This window comes from Mustela nigripes, chromosome 6 (assembly GCF_022355385.1).
Source record: "Mustela nigripes isolate SB6536 chromosome 6, MUSNIG.SB6536, whole genome shotgun sequence".
Lineage (NCBI taxonomy): Eukaryota > Metazoa > Chordata > Mammalia > Carnivora > Mustelidae > Mustela > Mustela nigripes.
Genome location: NC_081562.1, coordinates 42,740,645 through 42,758,092, shown reverse-complemented (window position 1 = coordinate 42,758,092; position 17,448 = coordinate 42,740,645). Strand labels below are relative to the sequence as shown.

Genomic DNA, 17,448 nt, shown 5'->3' with positions numbered 1-17,448 from the left:
ATCCCTCCATATAGAGAAGAACATGCATCTACAGGAGATAAGCCTGCATGATGTGGACCATTACTCCCAGTACTATTGAAATAGCCAATTACCCAGTGGTACGGCCTTGTCAGGCCTTCAAAAGTACCAAGAGACAAGCCCTCCCTAACTTATACTGCAGAATTGTGAGGGAGGGGTAGAGTGTTGCAAGGAATTAATGTCATATGCTTACATTCAGACCACTGAAATCTGGACCTGGGAGGCAGAACCTCCTGGGGAAAGATCAACCATTAGCCCTGCTCTATAAGGAGTAGAGATCATAAATTGAAAACTAGAAACCCTGTTCTTTCTACCCCCCCCCAAAACCACCCCACAAAATTCAGCATCTGGCATTAAACCCTTTTCATACATACACACTTCACTTACAATATAAAAATCGCCAAGTTGGTATTGTGTTCCTTTTCTTCGTCCACACTGATGGCTGTAAGTGTTTTTTTGAATAAAAGGAAGCACACTTGTTCTAGAAGTTAAATGACAAAAATGTCAAGTTATTCAGCTTCTCCCAGAAGTAATCATCTTGAGAGTTGTAGCAATGTTTTAGGGCATACCTATTTTTCCCAAATTGCCGATATTCATAAATTGTTAGGGACTGGTCATGAGCAAAAAAGAACCCAACCAGCTCTCTGCAGGCATCATGTCCATTTCTAGAAAAACAGAGTGATATTAAAAATTTTCAAATAAGGGTCATTTTCAAATTAAATAATAAACCAGCATTGTGTATGCCAAAGAACAGCACAACTCCCTTCGATGTGGCAATGAGCGGGGGTTATGGGAAGCTACAGGGAAACAGGGCATGGCTTGCTGAAGTGTCAGTTTAAGTAAGATCCGGATGGAGGAAATGGCTTTACCTTACAGTGATAGGATACAGATATATTACAATAGATTAATATTTTGGCATAGACTTTTAAGATAGAGTGAAAGACCTTTAAAAATGCTGACCTTGCAAAAAGCCACTGAAGGATAGATACTTATCTTTGTCAAAGAGAGTTTAAAATCACTGAACAAACTTGATAACTTCTAAAAACATACATCACCTTTAATATACATAAAGAACATCAGTATTGTGTATGATTGGAAGTTTGTAACACAGAGATAACAGATTTGAGAATCATCTTCCTTTTCACTGTCCTGCACCTATTAATAATCTATTAATTTAAGCCCTTAAAAGAAAATCAAAGAAAGCACCTTACATAAAGGTTAATTTTTAAATCCTTTACCGTCTTCTAGTAAATACTACATATCTTTAAAAAAGTCATTTCTAAGTTTCTTTTTGAAAGCCATTTTAAAATCACTTTTTAGATAACTTTGAATTAAAATGTCTTATTTATGGGTTCATAGTTCCTATAATTGTTGTAACATATTAGTATATATTTCTAAAAATATTCATTCTAAATTCACATTTTGCATTTAAATGTGAAAAACTTAACCAATCTCATTATTGTTACTTCTATTTGAAGAGAATACTGTTTTATAATCCTAGGATTAAAAGTTTAATAAAATCACAATTACCTTGATATGATCCTACCATCAAACTGTACTTTATGAGAAAGCATGTTTTCAGTTAATGTAGAATGGGTTCTTATCCTGTTAAGAAATACATTTGTCAATAATGAGTTTAAAGTTTCCCATACTGGATATTGACGTAAATGAGAAAGTACAAAAGAGGTTATGTGGATATGTTGAAATATACAGAATGAAGATGAAGTTATAAACCTCTTTCTTTTTTAGAGTGCTAGCTAACTGAAGCAGAATCAGAGGGGAAAAAACCCTGAGATACCGTGTATAATACCCACATAACTTTTGTGTTGGAATGTATGGTATCAAAGTGCTACACAAGTAAACAGCACACTTGTAGCGGGTCCTGTTACAGTGCTACCAGGCAGCCATTTCTAACCCTCTTCTCCTTTGCCCTCCTCCAATCATCTAATTTGCTTTTCTAGCCTCTTTCCATTAGAGGTGACTAAGGGACAAAGTTCTGCCAATAGTCTTCAAGGGAAGACTTTCTTTTGTCCTGATAAAAGAGTGGCACGGGAATAGTTCTTGACTGTGAACATGGCAGGGATATGATGCTCAGAGCCACTGTGGCCATCAGGCAACCCATGTCAGAAAGGCCAATAAGATCTTGAGGAAGACAGCTCAGAGCTGTGTCATCACTGAACCACTGAACTAAAACCAATGCTACCTCCAGGCAGCTGGTTTTACAGGAAAACAAATCCCGACTTGTTTAAGTCACTATCACTCAAGTTTTCAGTCATGGGTAGCTGAAAACATGCCTTACCAATATAACAGAACGGTGTAAAAGGCACTAGATGAGGTTCTAGCCTCGAATAAGTCTAGCTATAAAGACCTCAAATCAGCTGTGCAATCTTTATGGCCTTCAGATGGCACTGAATGATCTCACAGAGATTGCCAGTCCTAAAATTCTGTTTAATAATATGAAGTAAAACCCAAATGTCCACACTTCAACATCCTATTACTAGGAAACTCCTTTATAGTAAGAAATCTGAAGAATTGCCGATGTATCTTTACATTCCTTCCCAAATAATTTTATGGCACTTCAATAAAGCTGCAGGTATAATGAAACTGTAATAACGTAAATAGTAAGTAAGTGTGTGGGTCATTGGGATCTTGAAAAGCAATACCTCTAAAATCAAGGTCTCTGAAAAATAAGCAAGATACAGACAACGAGAGCCTGTGGACCAAAGGAGTCTGTGAACACAGAGGGGAGCCATGAGAGACTTGTCTTCTCAACTCAATTTAATCCATTAGTATTAATGTATTTATTGAATGCTCACTAAATGCCTGAGAAAACTTTAAATGCCAAGAAAATAACAGCAATAATAACAGCTACCATTTATTAAGAACTCCCTAGACACTAGTCATTATTAAAATCACTTAAATGCATGTTGGTTCACACAATGCTTGCAGTAACTCCATGAAGTAAGTACTATTATCCCATCTTACAAATAAATTTTACAGAGTCATATAATTAGAGCATGACAGAGCCCAATTTTGCTCATAACCATTACGTTATATTGCTTCTCAAAGGTGAATAGAATTCAATTTACCAGTGATAGGTTGAAGTAATAGCTTCAAGGAGCCTACAGTCTCCTTGAAAAGATAAAAGAAGTAAAGAAGACATTTATATTATAAATGGAAAGCTCTGTGTGAGTGTTTTGGGTATCCAGTAAGTAGTATCAAACACTTCTCTCTACTGCAGCTTTCAACCAATACGAGAATAAGAATCAGACAAGATAAAGACCAAAATATGAATTTTACTGCTCCTGGTGGGAATGCTAATTTGCAGCAACCACTTTGAAAAACCATTTGGCAGTATTTTTTAAAGCTGAACATATGCATACTAAATGGTTCAGCGATTCTACTTCTAAGTATGTCCTGAGCAGAAATGAGTACATGTGTTCACCAAAAAACATGCACCAAAGTTCATGGAAGCATCATTCTTTTTTTTTTCCCCTTAAGATTTTATTTATTTATTTATTTGACAGACAGAGATCACAAGTAGGTAGAGGGGCAGGCAGAGAGAGAGAGAGGAGGAAGCAGGCTCCCTGCCAAGCAGAGAGAGCAGAGAGCCTGATGCAGGGCTCGATCTCAGGACCCCAGGATCGTGACCTAAGCCGAAGGCAGAAGCTTTAATCCACAGCCACCCAGGCGCCCCTCATGGAAGCATCATTCTTAAAAGGCCAAATGTTCATCAACTTCTGTGAATAAACTTCTATATTTATACCATGAAATACTGTACGGAATGAGGATAAAAGACAAAGACAAATGATAGGGATAAACTCATAAACATGTTGAAAGAAGTCAGATACCTAGCGTCCAAATTTTGTGATGTGATTTCAGTAAGTTTATAACAAGGCAGTTACCATCCATGCTATCAGGACAGAAGGGCTAAGCTGGTGTGGTAGAGGAAGTGGACAGTAAGTGGAAGGCAGCACAGGGAAGTCGTTGAGGTACTAGTAATGCTCTATTTCTTGATCCAGGGACTAGGTATGTGAGTATCATTCAGTTTGTGGACATACCTATGCTGTACACTTAAAATGTTTACACTTTGTGAACATATATTTTATTTCAGTAAAAGCTTACTTTAAAAAGAGACATTTAGATGCGTTAGCTAAATGATAACAGTCTAGAGTTGTTCATATCCTACACCTCAGGACATGTAAATATGTTACAATTACATGGTACAGTAAAAGGAACTTTGCACAAGTAATTCAAGACCTTGAGATGAGGAGATTATCTGGAATTATCCAGCTGGATTCAAAGCAATTGCGAGGGTCTTTATGAGAAGAAAGCAGAGGGATATGTTGACTATAGAAGAAGAACATCAGAGCGGTACCTGGGTGGTTCAGTAAAGTGTCTGGCTTTGGCTCAGGTCATGATCACAAGATCCTAAGATAGAGCCCTGTGATGGGCTCCCTGCTCAGTGGAGGGTTTGCTTCTCCCTCTGCCTGCCGTTCCCCCTGCTTATGCTCTCTCTCTTCTCTCTCACTCTGTCTGACTAATAAATAAATAAAATCTTTAACAAAAAAAAAAAAATGAGGGGCTTAGTGAGAGTAGGTTTCCATTCACTGAGAAAGTTGAAGAAGTTGGACAACCAGTAATCAAATATGTTATAGAAGTGATTCAAGATTTTGGTAGAAATTTGACTCCAATGACCTTTAAAGTCCCATCATCTCTGAAATACCCCTGATTCTCCCTCTGCTCATGCTTTCGCTCTCCCACTCCCTCTCAAATAAATAAATAAAATCTTTAAAAAAAAAAAAAAAAAGATCAGAGTGATAAAACACAGCTGTTGCTGGGTTTGAACACGCAGGGAGGGGCCATGAGCCAAGGAATAAAAAAAGCCTCTAGAAGTTGAAAGAGGCAAGGAAATAGATTCTCCCCTGAGGCCTCCAGAAGGAATGCAGCCTTGTGAACACCTTGATTTTAGGCATCTGACCTCCAGAACTGTAAGAGAATAAATTTGTGTTGTTTTAAATATTGTTTGTGGTAATTTGTTGCAGCAACCATAGGAAATTGATACATGATATCTTTGAATATTTAAAGATATGGAAATAGTTTTCCGGAAAACAAGAATGAGACCAAAAAAATAACAGTTCTAAGAACTTTTTGGCATTTACAGCAGTCTGAAAATATGAAAGAATTGCTGCAGAAACTGGTCGATTGTCTATGTCTTTTAATGCTGAGGCTAGCCATCAACTGCCAGTAAAGTTGTTGAGAAATTTAGGGGGACTGCACCCCAAAACTGTGAAAGTCCAAAGATTTTATAAGTTACAAAGTAAAAGGCAAAATAATAATAATAATAACTTGTAGGCAATAATAATTTGAATACATGATTGGATTCAGTATGTATAATTGTCTCAGTTACTATATCTGTATTTTCACATACATTATCTCCTAGGTCATTACTATTATTCCTAAATTACTAACAAAAAAGCTGGAGGGTAAAGTTTACCCTATGACTTCAAGTGGCAAAACTGGAATCTGAACTCCAAAAACTCCACTTTCCTTTATATAGAAAAACAAAAACAAAAACAAAAACGAGCCAAAAATCTCTTTTCAGTTAGACATAAAAGTACATTTTTTAAAAATTCATGTATAACATAGTGTATCTTCATTTGATATAAGTAAAACTTTCTTACTTACTTAGTTTCATGTAGTGTTCTTTTCCTAAGCCGAAGAGGCGCAGTCTTTGAATCTGGAAAGATAGGAGTGCTTTCTGGTCTCTCAGTGGGTAGGTTTTGTTCTGGATCACTGATTACAGCCCTATATAGGAGAACACAAAATCTGAGAACTCAGTATGATAATGCACTACTCTAGCATTCACATATTTATAGGCAACTGGAAAAGCTCATCCACAAATACGAATTCACACTACTGTCAGAATTACACATTTTCCAGATACTGAATGAATACATTTAACAAATAAAAAATACTGGCCACAAAAAAGTGAATATTCCTATCAAACTCTTTTTCTGTAAGTGTTATCTAAAGATAGATCGAAATTTTTGAGGGAACTCTGAGCTCCAAGTCTCTCTCTTATTCTTTAAACAAATAGACACTGTGCTGGTGACTCCTGAATGAAGACATGAAACAAAGTAGGTAAGCAACCATATGGATTTCTGGCGGGGGAGAGCATTCCAAGCAGTGGGGAAAACATATGCAGAGCACCTAACACAGGAGTGAACCTGGTATGTTATAGAACAGGAAGGAAGCTGAATGGCTGGAGCAGAACAGCCAAAGAGAGAAGTAGGGAGTTCTAATGGTGGACAGATGATGTAGGGCTTGGGCAAGCTATATTATTGACCATAATTTTTAGCACTCCTGATCTACATCCTTGCCATGGCCTCATTATAGGTGTGCAGTACCAACTTCCCATGCTCTCGTTTTGAGCTTAGCCATTTGACTTGCTTTGCCCAATTGTATATAGCTGGATGGCTCTACTGATGGTAACTAGACTAACTCATGTAAGTGTGGGTTGGCTGGGGATCTGCTCATCTAGCACAATCTTGACTAAGTGGCCCAGCTGCAGTTGCAGAGTCATGTTCTTCTTTAGGTCAGTGGGATAACCAGGCTGTGTTCTTCTCACAAATATTGCAAAAGCTCAAAAGGTAAGTGGAAACATATAAGGCTTCTTAAGGCCTAAGCTCAGAATGGAGACCACTGTTTTGTTCATATATAACTGGCCAAATTAAAAAGCAAGAGCCAATTGGCTAAGCCTAGCCTGGACAGTTGATCTGAAGATACACAAGTTCTGTTTATTCACTGTAGTTTTAAGCTACTAGGTTTTGTCATAATACATAACAAATACACAGATTTTACTCTAAGATAGGAAATTACTGGAGGGTTTGATCTGCCTCACTTTTTAATAGACGTACTCTGGCCACTGGGTTAAGAATAGAGCAATGAAGGGCAAGTGCAAACACAATGAGTCCAGTTAGAAAGTGACTGAAATAATCCAGGAGAAAGAAGATGATGTTGTGAACAGGGATGATGGCAGCAGAAGGAGTAAATTTGTTTTGATGGTAGAACTGAGAGTGACTGCTAAAAACTGAATACGGGATTTGAGAAAAAGAGAGGCATCAAAAGCATCACCAAGATTTTAGGTCTGAAAAACCTAAAGAATGGAACTACGTTGGAGGAAAATCAAAGAGGATTTGGTCATGGGGCAAGGAGTGAAAGAACTTCCAGGAGCCCAGATTGGCAAGCGTGATGTTGGTACCTCAAATCAAGGAAGCATCAATGTATGAATGCTTTTTTTTTTTAAAGATTTTATTTATTTATTTGACAGAGAGAGATCACAAGTAGGCAGAGAGGCAGGCAGAGAGAGAGAGAGGGAAGCAGGCTCCCTGCTGAGCAGAGAGCCCACTGCAGGGGCTGGATCCCAGGACCCTGGGATCATGACCTGAGCCAAAGGCAGAGGCTTTAACCCACTGAGCCACCCAGGTGTCCCTGAATGCTTTTTAAAGGCATGATACCAGATGAGATCACTTAGAAAGTCAGTGTAGAAAAGTCTAAGAATGGAGCCCAGTGTACTCCCAAGTAATGAAAGGAACCAGGAATAGAGATTGAGAAGGAGCAGAAGGAGGAAAAGCAGCTAAGTGTTGTGTGTAGGAAGCCAATGGGAAAAAAGAAAGTACTTCAAAGAGGAGAAAGTTTTCAATAAAAGAGAGAGATACTGCTGATGGGTCAAGTAAATGAGAACGGAGAAATCACCTTTAGTTGGGCAATGTGGATGCCATGATGAGTTATCTTATTAGGACATACTGCAGTGGCACAGTGAGGGTAAAAATATCAACAAAATGAGTTCAAGGGATAACAGAAGAGGAACATTAAAGATTGTAAGTATAATTAATTATTTCAAGACAGTTGCTGAAAAACATGCATGTAGAATACCTTTCTGCCACCTAAATAATTTTTTTCACAGCTAACCATAAGTCTTACTTCTTCCTTAAAGACTTTCTAGACTATTCCAGCCTTTCTCTGAAATCCTACAATATTTACATATTATTACGCAATTTTTAGCACAGCAGGTAATTATCCTTTTCCCAGTTTCCTAAGAGTTATGAGACTTCAGATTAAGTTTTAAATTTTTAACAGTCCCACAGTTCCCAAACTGTGTACCACGTCACTCCAGGATGCCACAGGGAACTCACAGGGACTATGTGGGATATTTTTAATTTTTGAGGGCAATACAGTGAGACCTGATATTTGTTGGAGACTACATAACTATTAGCTTAAAGTAATTCACAGTTTCACCAAGATATCATGCTACACTCTTTCAGTGAGGTTAAATGTTTGCTGGACCGATTCTTCTACAGTTGCCATGATGAACAGCAAGTGCCATGTGGAACTGAAAGTGAAGTGACAGCATTCTAAGGTTGGAGAGATTGTGCCATGCCCCAGAAGGTGCATACAAGCAACTGTGGCTATTTAAGAATGAAGTAAAAATATTTTTCTTTTAATCTAGGCATATTATTTTTTTGAAATGGCCATTAAGTTGTCATGAAGTAAATTCTTAAGTTATTTAGAGAAAAATACTTAACAAAGATAAGCATTGGGTCTTTCCACTGGCCAAGGAATGCTGTAAAAACCCATCTCTACAATATTGTGAGTGTAGTGAACGGAGAACGTGTGGGAACCTTGGAGTTAGCCACCTGTTGATTAAAGATTTAAAAAAAAAAATGTAATGAAAACTTTCTGAATGGTTTCTTTCACTCATTACTACTAACTCTCACCTAGATAAGTGATCTATCATCACTTGTTCTGCCACAGTCTGTTTCTTCCTCTGTGCAGCCACCATTTCCTGAGAAGAGAAAATTTTAAAAATTTCATTATCCATAAAACAGAACAACACTGTAGTTAACACAAGGACCCTAAAATATACTTAAATTTCCAACTTTCTTCTTAAATAGATATTACTATATCATCATTAATAAAAACAAATTCCAATTATTTAATCAGAAAATACAATGATTTATTTCCTAAAAATAATGCACTTCAATTTCAGTAGAAATCATCAGAGATTTCCATGCACTGCCTCTGAATTTCATTAAGCCAGAACAGAGGAGGAGGAGACCGTGATATCCCCTCCCTGACAGATGCCTTGTAAGAGGCATTTTTACGTGCTCCAAGAAGAATACCAACAGTGACAAAAAAAGAGTTTGTTCTAAAATTGTTCATAGGAGATGAAGCAAAAATTGAATTGGAATCCTTCAACCCTTTATCAAAAACTAAAAATAAAAATCTTTCAAAAGCCTCCCATCATTAAAAGGATAATATTTTCTATGCATAATATCCATTGATCAACTTTTCTCAATTACTGGTTTGATTAAATTATCTTCACACTGGTTTTTGCTTTTCCAACTCATTTGAAAATAATCTTAATACATTTTAGGTTACATCAAATTGAAATATTAGTAATCATTTAATTCCAATTAGATCGTAATGTAACTATATTTACTCAAATGTTTCTTTTGAATAGTAAATAAAAGATGTTAAAAAATTAAATGGTCAAAATAAAGCTTGCTCTGTTTTTACATTGTAAATTACTGTCATCTCCATTGATCACTCCAGTAAATGAAATCAAGTACAATAATGTAGCGAATGATAGAGGCTTTGTAATCTTAAGGACCGCACTCTTCAAAATGGACACAACATTCAAGTAAGAATGACTAAAGGCATATCATAGAAACTCCTAAGAAACCTGGAAATTTGGGTGCAATTATTTAAAGGCTAGTCTGTAATTGAATTTGGCTTTTCTGGAGGTGGGGGTGGTTAGCAGAAATTAAGATACAGTTTACACATCCAAACATGCCCCATATAAATATAGTTCACGTCATTTAACATATAACTCCATCTGATGTTGTCTAAGCTCATGACAATTTATAACATTTTTTGTTTAGTAATAAATTTAAAACAGCAATTAAAAAGTTAAAAAGCACATGGTAACTTATAGGCACAGCAAAGTGTGTTTTATGTCTAAGGGTGATGAAGGTGAACACTGACTAAAATATGAAATTATATACAGAAAAGTTCAGCCAGAACATAGATGTAAAACCCAGAAGCTAGCAGAAGAGGTGAGATTAATGAATAGAGAGCCCATGCAGAAAGCCCACCTTAAGGGTTGACATTTATGGTGGCTTACTGCAGGAAAGGTTAGAACCACCCTCAGGAACATTGATTTTGAGGTTTGTGTAAACATAAAGCAGATTAGAAACAGAAGTCACACTAACACAAAGAATCTAATAATGTTGAAAAATGACAACAAACTAGAAGAGATAGATATGAAAACCAAAGTTTGACTACTTCTGGTATTCAATTAAGTAGTTAAAAATTAAAGTAAAAAGTTTCCACCTAGATTTAAAAAATTAATCAGGACTAATTTCAAATGCATGGAAAGTTTACTCACATAAACATGTCCTTGAGGGAAAAAAAAAGATAAATATGTGCTACCACAATAAAGGGAAATACTTGATGCTGAATTTAGTGAATGAAAGTGATCGTAAGTACAGGAACTCCACTAACACCCATCTGGCTTTGGATGACACCAAGAACATTACCCAATGGGCCTTAAGTATCAATAACATCCATTTCAAGTATATCTTCAGGGACATATCAAAATAAGCTTTATTTGGGAGACTATTTTGCCTTATAAAGTAGCTTTTAAAATTTTAGTGTAATCCTGGTAATATTCCTTATTCTATTAAACTTAAATATCTAAATAATAAATAGACATAGAAAACAATGTTTATGTTGTTGCAGTACAAAAACTAGAACAAATTAGCAACTTGAGTTATCCACAGAAAACCAGTCCATGATCCAGATACTGACTACACATTGCTGTCAACTGAGAACATATTAATTCTGGATGACTGTAATCCAAATAAAATATATATTGACTTTCCTCTCGGTGATATTGATAATATAGCCATCTAAAACCATAATGCTTTATTATTATTGGCTATCTAAACCCCATCTAAAACCATAATGCTTTATTATTATTGGCTATCTAAACCAAGGTTTCCCAACTTTTGAACCACTACACACTGGCATTTCAACAATCCATTACAAATATGTCTAAGATCTTAATCATCTGGGGATGTCTGGGGTGAGCAGTGGACTCCAACTTGAAGCAGTTTGGTCTGATTGCTCCAGGATGCTACAGAAATGTAATTTTCTATTTGTACCAGATCTGGCCTAAGTGATACTCATCCAAAAATCTAGTTGATTTTGTAAAATACACAATTTAAAGCTAATATTAAGAATCTAGAGTATTGCTTTCCTTTTTCTAAGAAAAAAAAAATTCTTCCTCTTTCCCTTAATTTGCTAAAGCTTCCCTAGTTTTATTAGCTTATCACTTTCAAAAAATAACTGTTACTTTAGGGGTAGGGGTGATGTTAAATAAACCACTGACAAAAATAGCAGCCAATTAACATTTAATAGTATAAACTAAATTTTTATAAACTCTCAAAGATTCAAGACTATTTCTCCACAGTAAATATACCAAACATCAACCTTTGGAAAAATGAGGACTCAATTTACACATTAGTGAACATCCACCACAGTCCAAATTCAATTGTTGCAATTATTTATTCAATTTAAGTCTACAGAATCTTTGAGGGTAAATTATCCTAATGGCTTAACAAGTAAGTAAAGATCCGGTTAACTTACAGCATCAGATTTTTTCATACTACTTTGTGCATTGTAAGGGATGTCTGCATAGCCATGTTGTAAGAGGGCTTTCTTATCCAGAGTGGTAAGAGCACCCACGATGGATTCTTCACCTTGAATACACTGTAAGTGAAAGCAACAAATGAATTCTTGAGAGTTTATACTTAGTTCACATATTTAGCATATTTGTTTTTAACAAAATAGTGTATTAAATAACCTCTGAACACTTCAATAGTGTACAACAATGTATACATAACAAATACATAACACCTAACAAGTTATTTGTGTATAACAGTACAGGCTCTGATAATCAGATTGTCTATTTGAAGGCAGTTCTTCCACCTTCTAGCTAGATGATTGTACTAAGCCTCAGTTTACCCATGATAATGGGAATTAAAAGGGGAATTAATAATAGTAACTACTTCACACACACACACACACACACACACACAGATGAAATGCCCAACACTTATAAAAGTATCTGACATATAATAAGCATTAGATAAAAAGTTAGCAACAATCATAACTATTATTGCCCATTTGAGTCTTTGTAAAGATAATAAAAATAGGCATGTTCACTCCTTTGTAAAATGAAATTCAGAGGTACTAAGAGATGGATGTATCCTTTGAGGTAAAGGATCCTTTGAGATCCTAAAGATAAACACAAAAATTTTCTCTGAATATAAGGTGTACTTACATTCTTTTAACAACAACAAAAATGCCCTGGCAGGATAGCAACTGCTAAAAACTTAATGGATTTCAAGAGTTTTTCCTCCAGGGTTTATTCTTACTTTAGAGCTTTTTTAAAAGGTCACATTCCATATTCATACTCTACTCTGTCTTCGTGACCTTTGATTGCTACATGAAATCTTATTATACATTTGTTTATGAATTGTTGCCTGCCTCTACTGCTATAAGCTCCTTGAGGGAAGGAACCTTGTCTGTCATTTTTATTACAAAATAACTGATCCCAGAACAGGACCACACATAGTGAGCACTAGATAAATACTCATTCAACAAGCAAATAATGCATCTTGTATAAGTTTTAACTATTGAGGGGCACTTGCGTAGCTCAGTTGGTTAAGAGTCTGCCTTTGACTCAGGTTATGATCCCAGAGTCCTGGGATTGAGCCCCACTTCGGGCACCCTGCCCAACAGGGAGCCTGCTTCTCTCTGTCCCGCTCACTCTGCTTGTGCTCTCTCTGTCTCTGTCAAATAAGAAATAAAATCTTTTTTTAAAAAACGTATTAACTATTGGGAAATCAATTTATGAAGATACTTTATAATTTTATTTATCTACCTCCTAATATATTTTTTCCTAAATAATTTTTTATTTTAACAGTCACCAAAAAATGTTTAGCATTATATGAGGTAAATTAAGCAGATTAATTAATCCTTAGATTAATTAAAACCTTTGAGTCCTCCTCCATCATCCCTTTCTCCTAAGCCTACAACCAATCCATCAGCAAATATTCTCAGTAAATACTCTCAGATATTCAAAACCTTTCCAGAGTCTGGCTTCTCATCATGACCACTTCTTATCCAAGTCTGCTGCCTGGGTCCAAGCCATCATATTCATTATTCATGTGGATTATTGTGATTATTATTATTATATTATAATTAATATAATTAATTATATTAATATAATTAATAATTATAATTATTATATTATATTATTACATTATTATTAACAGATATGTTTAAGTATAAGCAAAGGTCTGCACTATGTTCTGGTTGGAAGATGCTTTCAAAAGATTTTTATTTTGTTTCAGGTTAAACAATGACATTTCCACTCAGTATGTCAGATTTAATCTCCCCAACTCAGACTTCCTTGTGGTCTTCCCAACATTTCCAATTTCTCAGGCCAAAAACCTTTGAGTCCTCTTCCATCATCCCTTTCTCCTAATCCTACAACCAATCCATCAGCAAATATTCTCAGCAAATACTCTCAAATATTCAAAACCTTTCCAGAGTCTGGCTTCTCATCATGACCACTTCTTATCCAAGTCTGATGCTGGGGTCCAAGCCATCATCTTCATTCTTCATGTGGATTATTGTGACAGCCTCCTCAAATATCTTTCTGCTTCCAACTTCATCCTTTTCTCTGTAAAACCCATCCTCAATGTAGCAAAGGAGCTTTCTGACTCAGAGGAAAAGGCAAGGTGCTCATGTAGTCTACAATGTAGTCTACATGTAGATCTTGCAGATCCGCCTCCCAGCACCACTCTTAACTCTCTCTCCATCTCTCCCTTGCTCTTCCTCCTCTGACCACACTGTCTTCCTTGGTATTTCTTAAATACTCCATGCCCCCTTCTACTTCATGACACTTTAGAGTTTATCCTGAGTGGCTTGTGCATTACCCTTTTCAGATGTGAGCTGAAATGCTACCTAATGGTAAAGATCTTTCCTGGGGAACCTGTACAAATTGCAATCCCAACTTGGGCCCTGGTCTTCCCAGTGCCCTTCCATCCATAGCATTTATCACCACCCGTCAGACTAAATGGTTTGTGTGACTGATTCATTCATTCATTCATTCATTTTTTTTCTCGCTAAGCCCTTCCATTATGACATATACTCTGTGAGGGCAAAAATATTTGCCTGTTTTATTCACTGACTTAGTATTTTCTACAAAATTAAAGTTTCATGACTTTCATGCTTTATTTAAAGATGTTTCATTATTTAAAATATAAATTTACATTTTAGGTAAGAATTTGACAATAAGAGATTCATTGGCTTTTTATACTAAATGGATGGAAAACTCAACAAAGGAAATTTGCCATTCAGACAAGTGTGAGGAACTTTTACTTTACAGTTTGATTGATTATCTGTTGAGTGATATATCAGCTTGACTAGTTGGGGGTTACAGCCTTTGGTTATTGTCCTAGATCCTAAATATTTTTACCTTTAGCTTTTTAATTACTAAAAAGAATCAATTTTCATGTTGTTCCCTGCTTTGTAGAGGGTCTTAAATTTCTTATATAAGGGAGCAATTCTATTTCCAAAGATTACTATTCCAGTATTAACTAATGTAATTGTAATAGGATTTACTAATAGCCCATTTATACAGCAGTTTTGATTTTCATATGGTATATATCTAAAAAGACATCAAATAAGTTGTTTGAACCCGTTAAGTACAAAATTATTATGTATGGAAATCAGGGCCTTTTTGTAAAGCTATCAAGACATATGAAGTAATAATTACATACATTTTAAAATCTACATATGTAGATGTTTAAAAACCAAGTAAAACATAATTTTTTCAGAAGAAAACGTGAATCTGCTGGCTTCTATAAAACCCTTTATTCATACAATAAAGTAGTCACCAATCACATAGCAAGCTTCACAAGCAATATTTGTTCCTCCCTTAACCAAAAACAAACAAATACCTTCATTTGAAACTATGTCCAAGGAAACCAGTTTTACTTTTAAAAACTAAAGTGCCTGGGTGGCTCAGTCAGTTAATCATCCAACTCTTGATTCCCAGCTGGGTCATGAGCTCAGGATTGTGAGATCAAGCCTCTCATCTTGTTCCTCACTGAATGTGGAAAATACTTCAGATTCTCTCTCTGTCTCTATCTCTGCCCCACCATCTGCCCACGAATCTCTCCCCACTCCCCGCCCCTCACCTGTGTGTGCATACATGCACACTCTCACTTAAAGAAAAATACTTTAAACCATTTTGCAGAAGCAAATAAAATATGAGCTTATAGAAATCTTCATTCTATTTTTTCCAACATTATTACAGTGACTTAAATATCACATGATAGATCCTACAGCTATCTGGCCAAATGCTAAAGGGCTATGAAATTATTATCCTGCCTGGTATTACAGACATCAGATTATTATACTTGTGTGCATCTGTTTGGATCTGGGAAATCTGTCTTAACATAAAAGAGACCAAATAATCCCATAACCTTTGTTACTCCTTCCACTGAACACCATGTAATAGAGTTAGTTCAGGATGGTTCATACATAGATTAAATAAAACAGCTTATATGCCATAACTACTTATAAGTTAATCAGTTCTTTTTACCTATTAAAAAAAAAGTTAAGTAAATACAACCAGCAAACTTCCCTGAAAATACATTATTCTTACAAAAAAATTCATTAAATAATTATATTGAACTATTTTCCCCCTTTATGACCAGTGGTATCACAAATATGTTTCTAAACCTTTCACTCTATAATTCAAGGGTGATCTTTCCTATATGCTTATGAAAAGCCATTAAATTTATTATAGTGAGTTTGCTCTTACATTCATGATGAATTTATACCTAATTAACATTAAGTAAAAGCATAATTTTAGAAATTCATGTTAAAAAATATCTCTCAACAAGAGCCAGAAGACAATCATGGAGTGACAATAGTTTTGGAATAAAACAGGGTCACTGAAACATCTGAAATCACTTTTCTACTTTAAAATTTAGACTGTGAGACAAACAGAGTTCAAGATAGCTACATGAAAAACAGCTTTTTAATACTGCCTTATTTTCAATCCCAAGTCAAATGGAAAACTCCTTACACAGAGAAGATAACTAGGTCATACGGCTAGAGTTTTCACATTTGAAAATGATAATAATAAACTTTTAGAGTTGTTGTTAACAATAAACTAGTTAGGGTGCCTGGGTGGCTCAACCATTTAAGTGTCTGCCTTTGGTTCAGGTCATGATCCCAGAGTCCTAGGATCTAGTCCAGAGAATCCAGGCTCCTCGCTCAGCAGGGAGCCTGTTTCTCCCTCTATCTGTTGCTCCCCCAGCTTGTGCTCTGTCTCACTTTCTCTCTTTCTGACAAATAAATAAATAAAATCTTTAAAAAAAAAAAAGAAGAAGAAACTAGTTAATGCAAGCAGAATATTTAAAATAACAGTCCCTAGCACACAGAAATAAATGATAGCTACTATACTTACTATGACTAACAGCAAAACATACAAGACAAAAAGATTTCTATAATACATATAATTTTTTAAAATTTCATCAGAACGTGGGGCACCTGGGTGGCTCAGTGGGTTAAAGCCTCTGCCTTCAGCTCAGGTCATGATCCCAGGGTCCTGGGATCAAGCCCCACATGGGGCTCTCTGTTTGGCAGGGTGACTGCTTCCTCCTCTCTCTCTCTGCCTGCCTCTCTGCCCACTTGTGATCTCTGTCTGTCAAATAAATAAATTAAAAAATCTTAAAAAAAAAAAATAAAATGTCATCAGAACTTTATAAAGTCTCATACATTACCTTGTCATCTATCTTTTTTCTTGGAGATTGTTGTGTGATCTTTGATTTTGTCTTTTCTGCATTTCTCTGACTATACTGTTTATATCCCTCTTTCATTTCAGTTTCATATTGCTGATATTTTAGTTTATATTTGCTTGTTGGTTCTGGCAAGTTTTCAGGTATTATGTCTTGCTCCTAGATATAAAAATAAAAAAGTATGTTATATCTCAGAAAAATCAAAATAATTATTAATTTTCCTTATTAACATTTAATAGGTTTATCATTTATCTTAACATGTATGCCTAAGAAATAGATCATTATGATCTATGTGCTAAACAGAACTGATATTTATTTATTTTCTTTTTAATTTATTTGACTGAGAGAGAGAGCATAAGCAGGGGGAACAGCAGAGTGAGAGGGAGAAACAGGCTCTCCACTGAGCAGGAATATATCTGTACTTTCCATTCAATTTTGCTATGAACCTAAAACCATTCTAAAAAGTAGTTCATTTTAA

At 35.6% G+C, this 17,448-nt stretch overlaps 1 protein-coding gene across 4 annotated transcripts in view; it reads right to left on the bottom strand.

The window, feature by feature from the left end:
- The window catches only part of CAPS2 (calcyphosine 2), a 49,624-nt gene that overhangs the window by 21,470 nt on the left and 10,706 nt on the right, over window positions 1-17,448 (bottom strand). For 3 of the 4 annotated variants that reach the window (XM_059404692.1, XM_059404689.1, XM_059404691.1), the window contains 7 exons: window positions 16,956-17,129; window positions 11,734-11,856; window positions 8,799-8,866; window positions 5,707-5,826; window positions 1,549-1,623; window positions 588-683; window positions 406-499 (listed from right to left, as the gene is read on the bottom strand). In XM_059404692.1, coding sequence (XP_059260675.1) covers window positions 406-499; window positions 588-683; window positions 1,549-1,623; window positions 5,707-5,826; window positions 8,799-8,866; window positions 11,734-11,856; window positions 16,956-17,051 — 672 coding nt within the window. In that variant the 5' untranslated portion in view covers window positions 17,052-17,129. The remainder of the gene's footprint in view (window positions 1-405; window positions 500-587; window positions 684-1,548; window positions 1,624-5,706; window positions 5,827-8,798; window positions 8,867-11,733; window positions 11,857-16,955; window positions 17,130-17,448) is intronic. The other variant, XM_059404690.1, reaches the window with a different exon arrangement.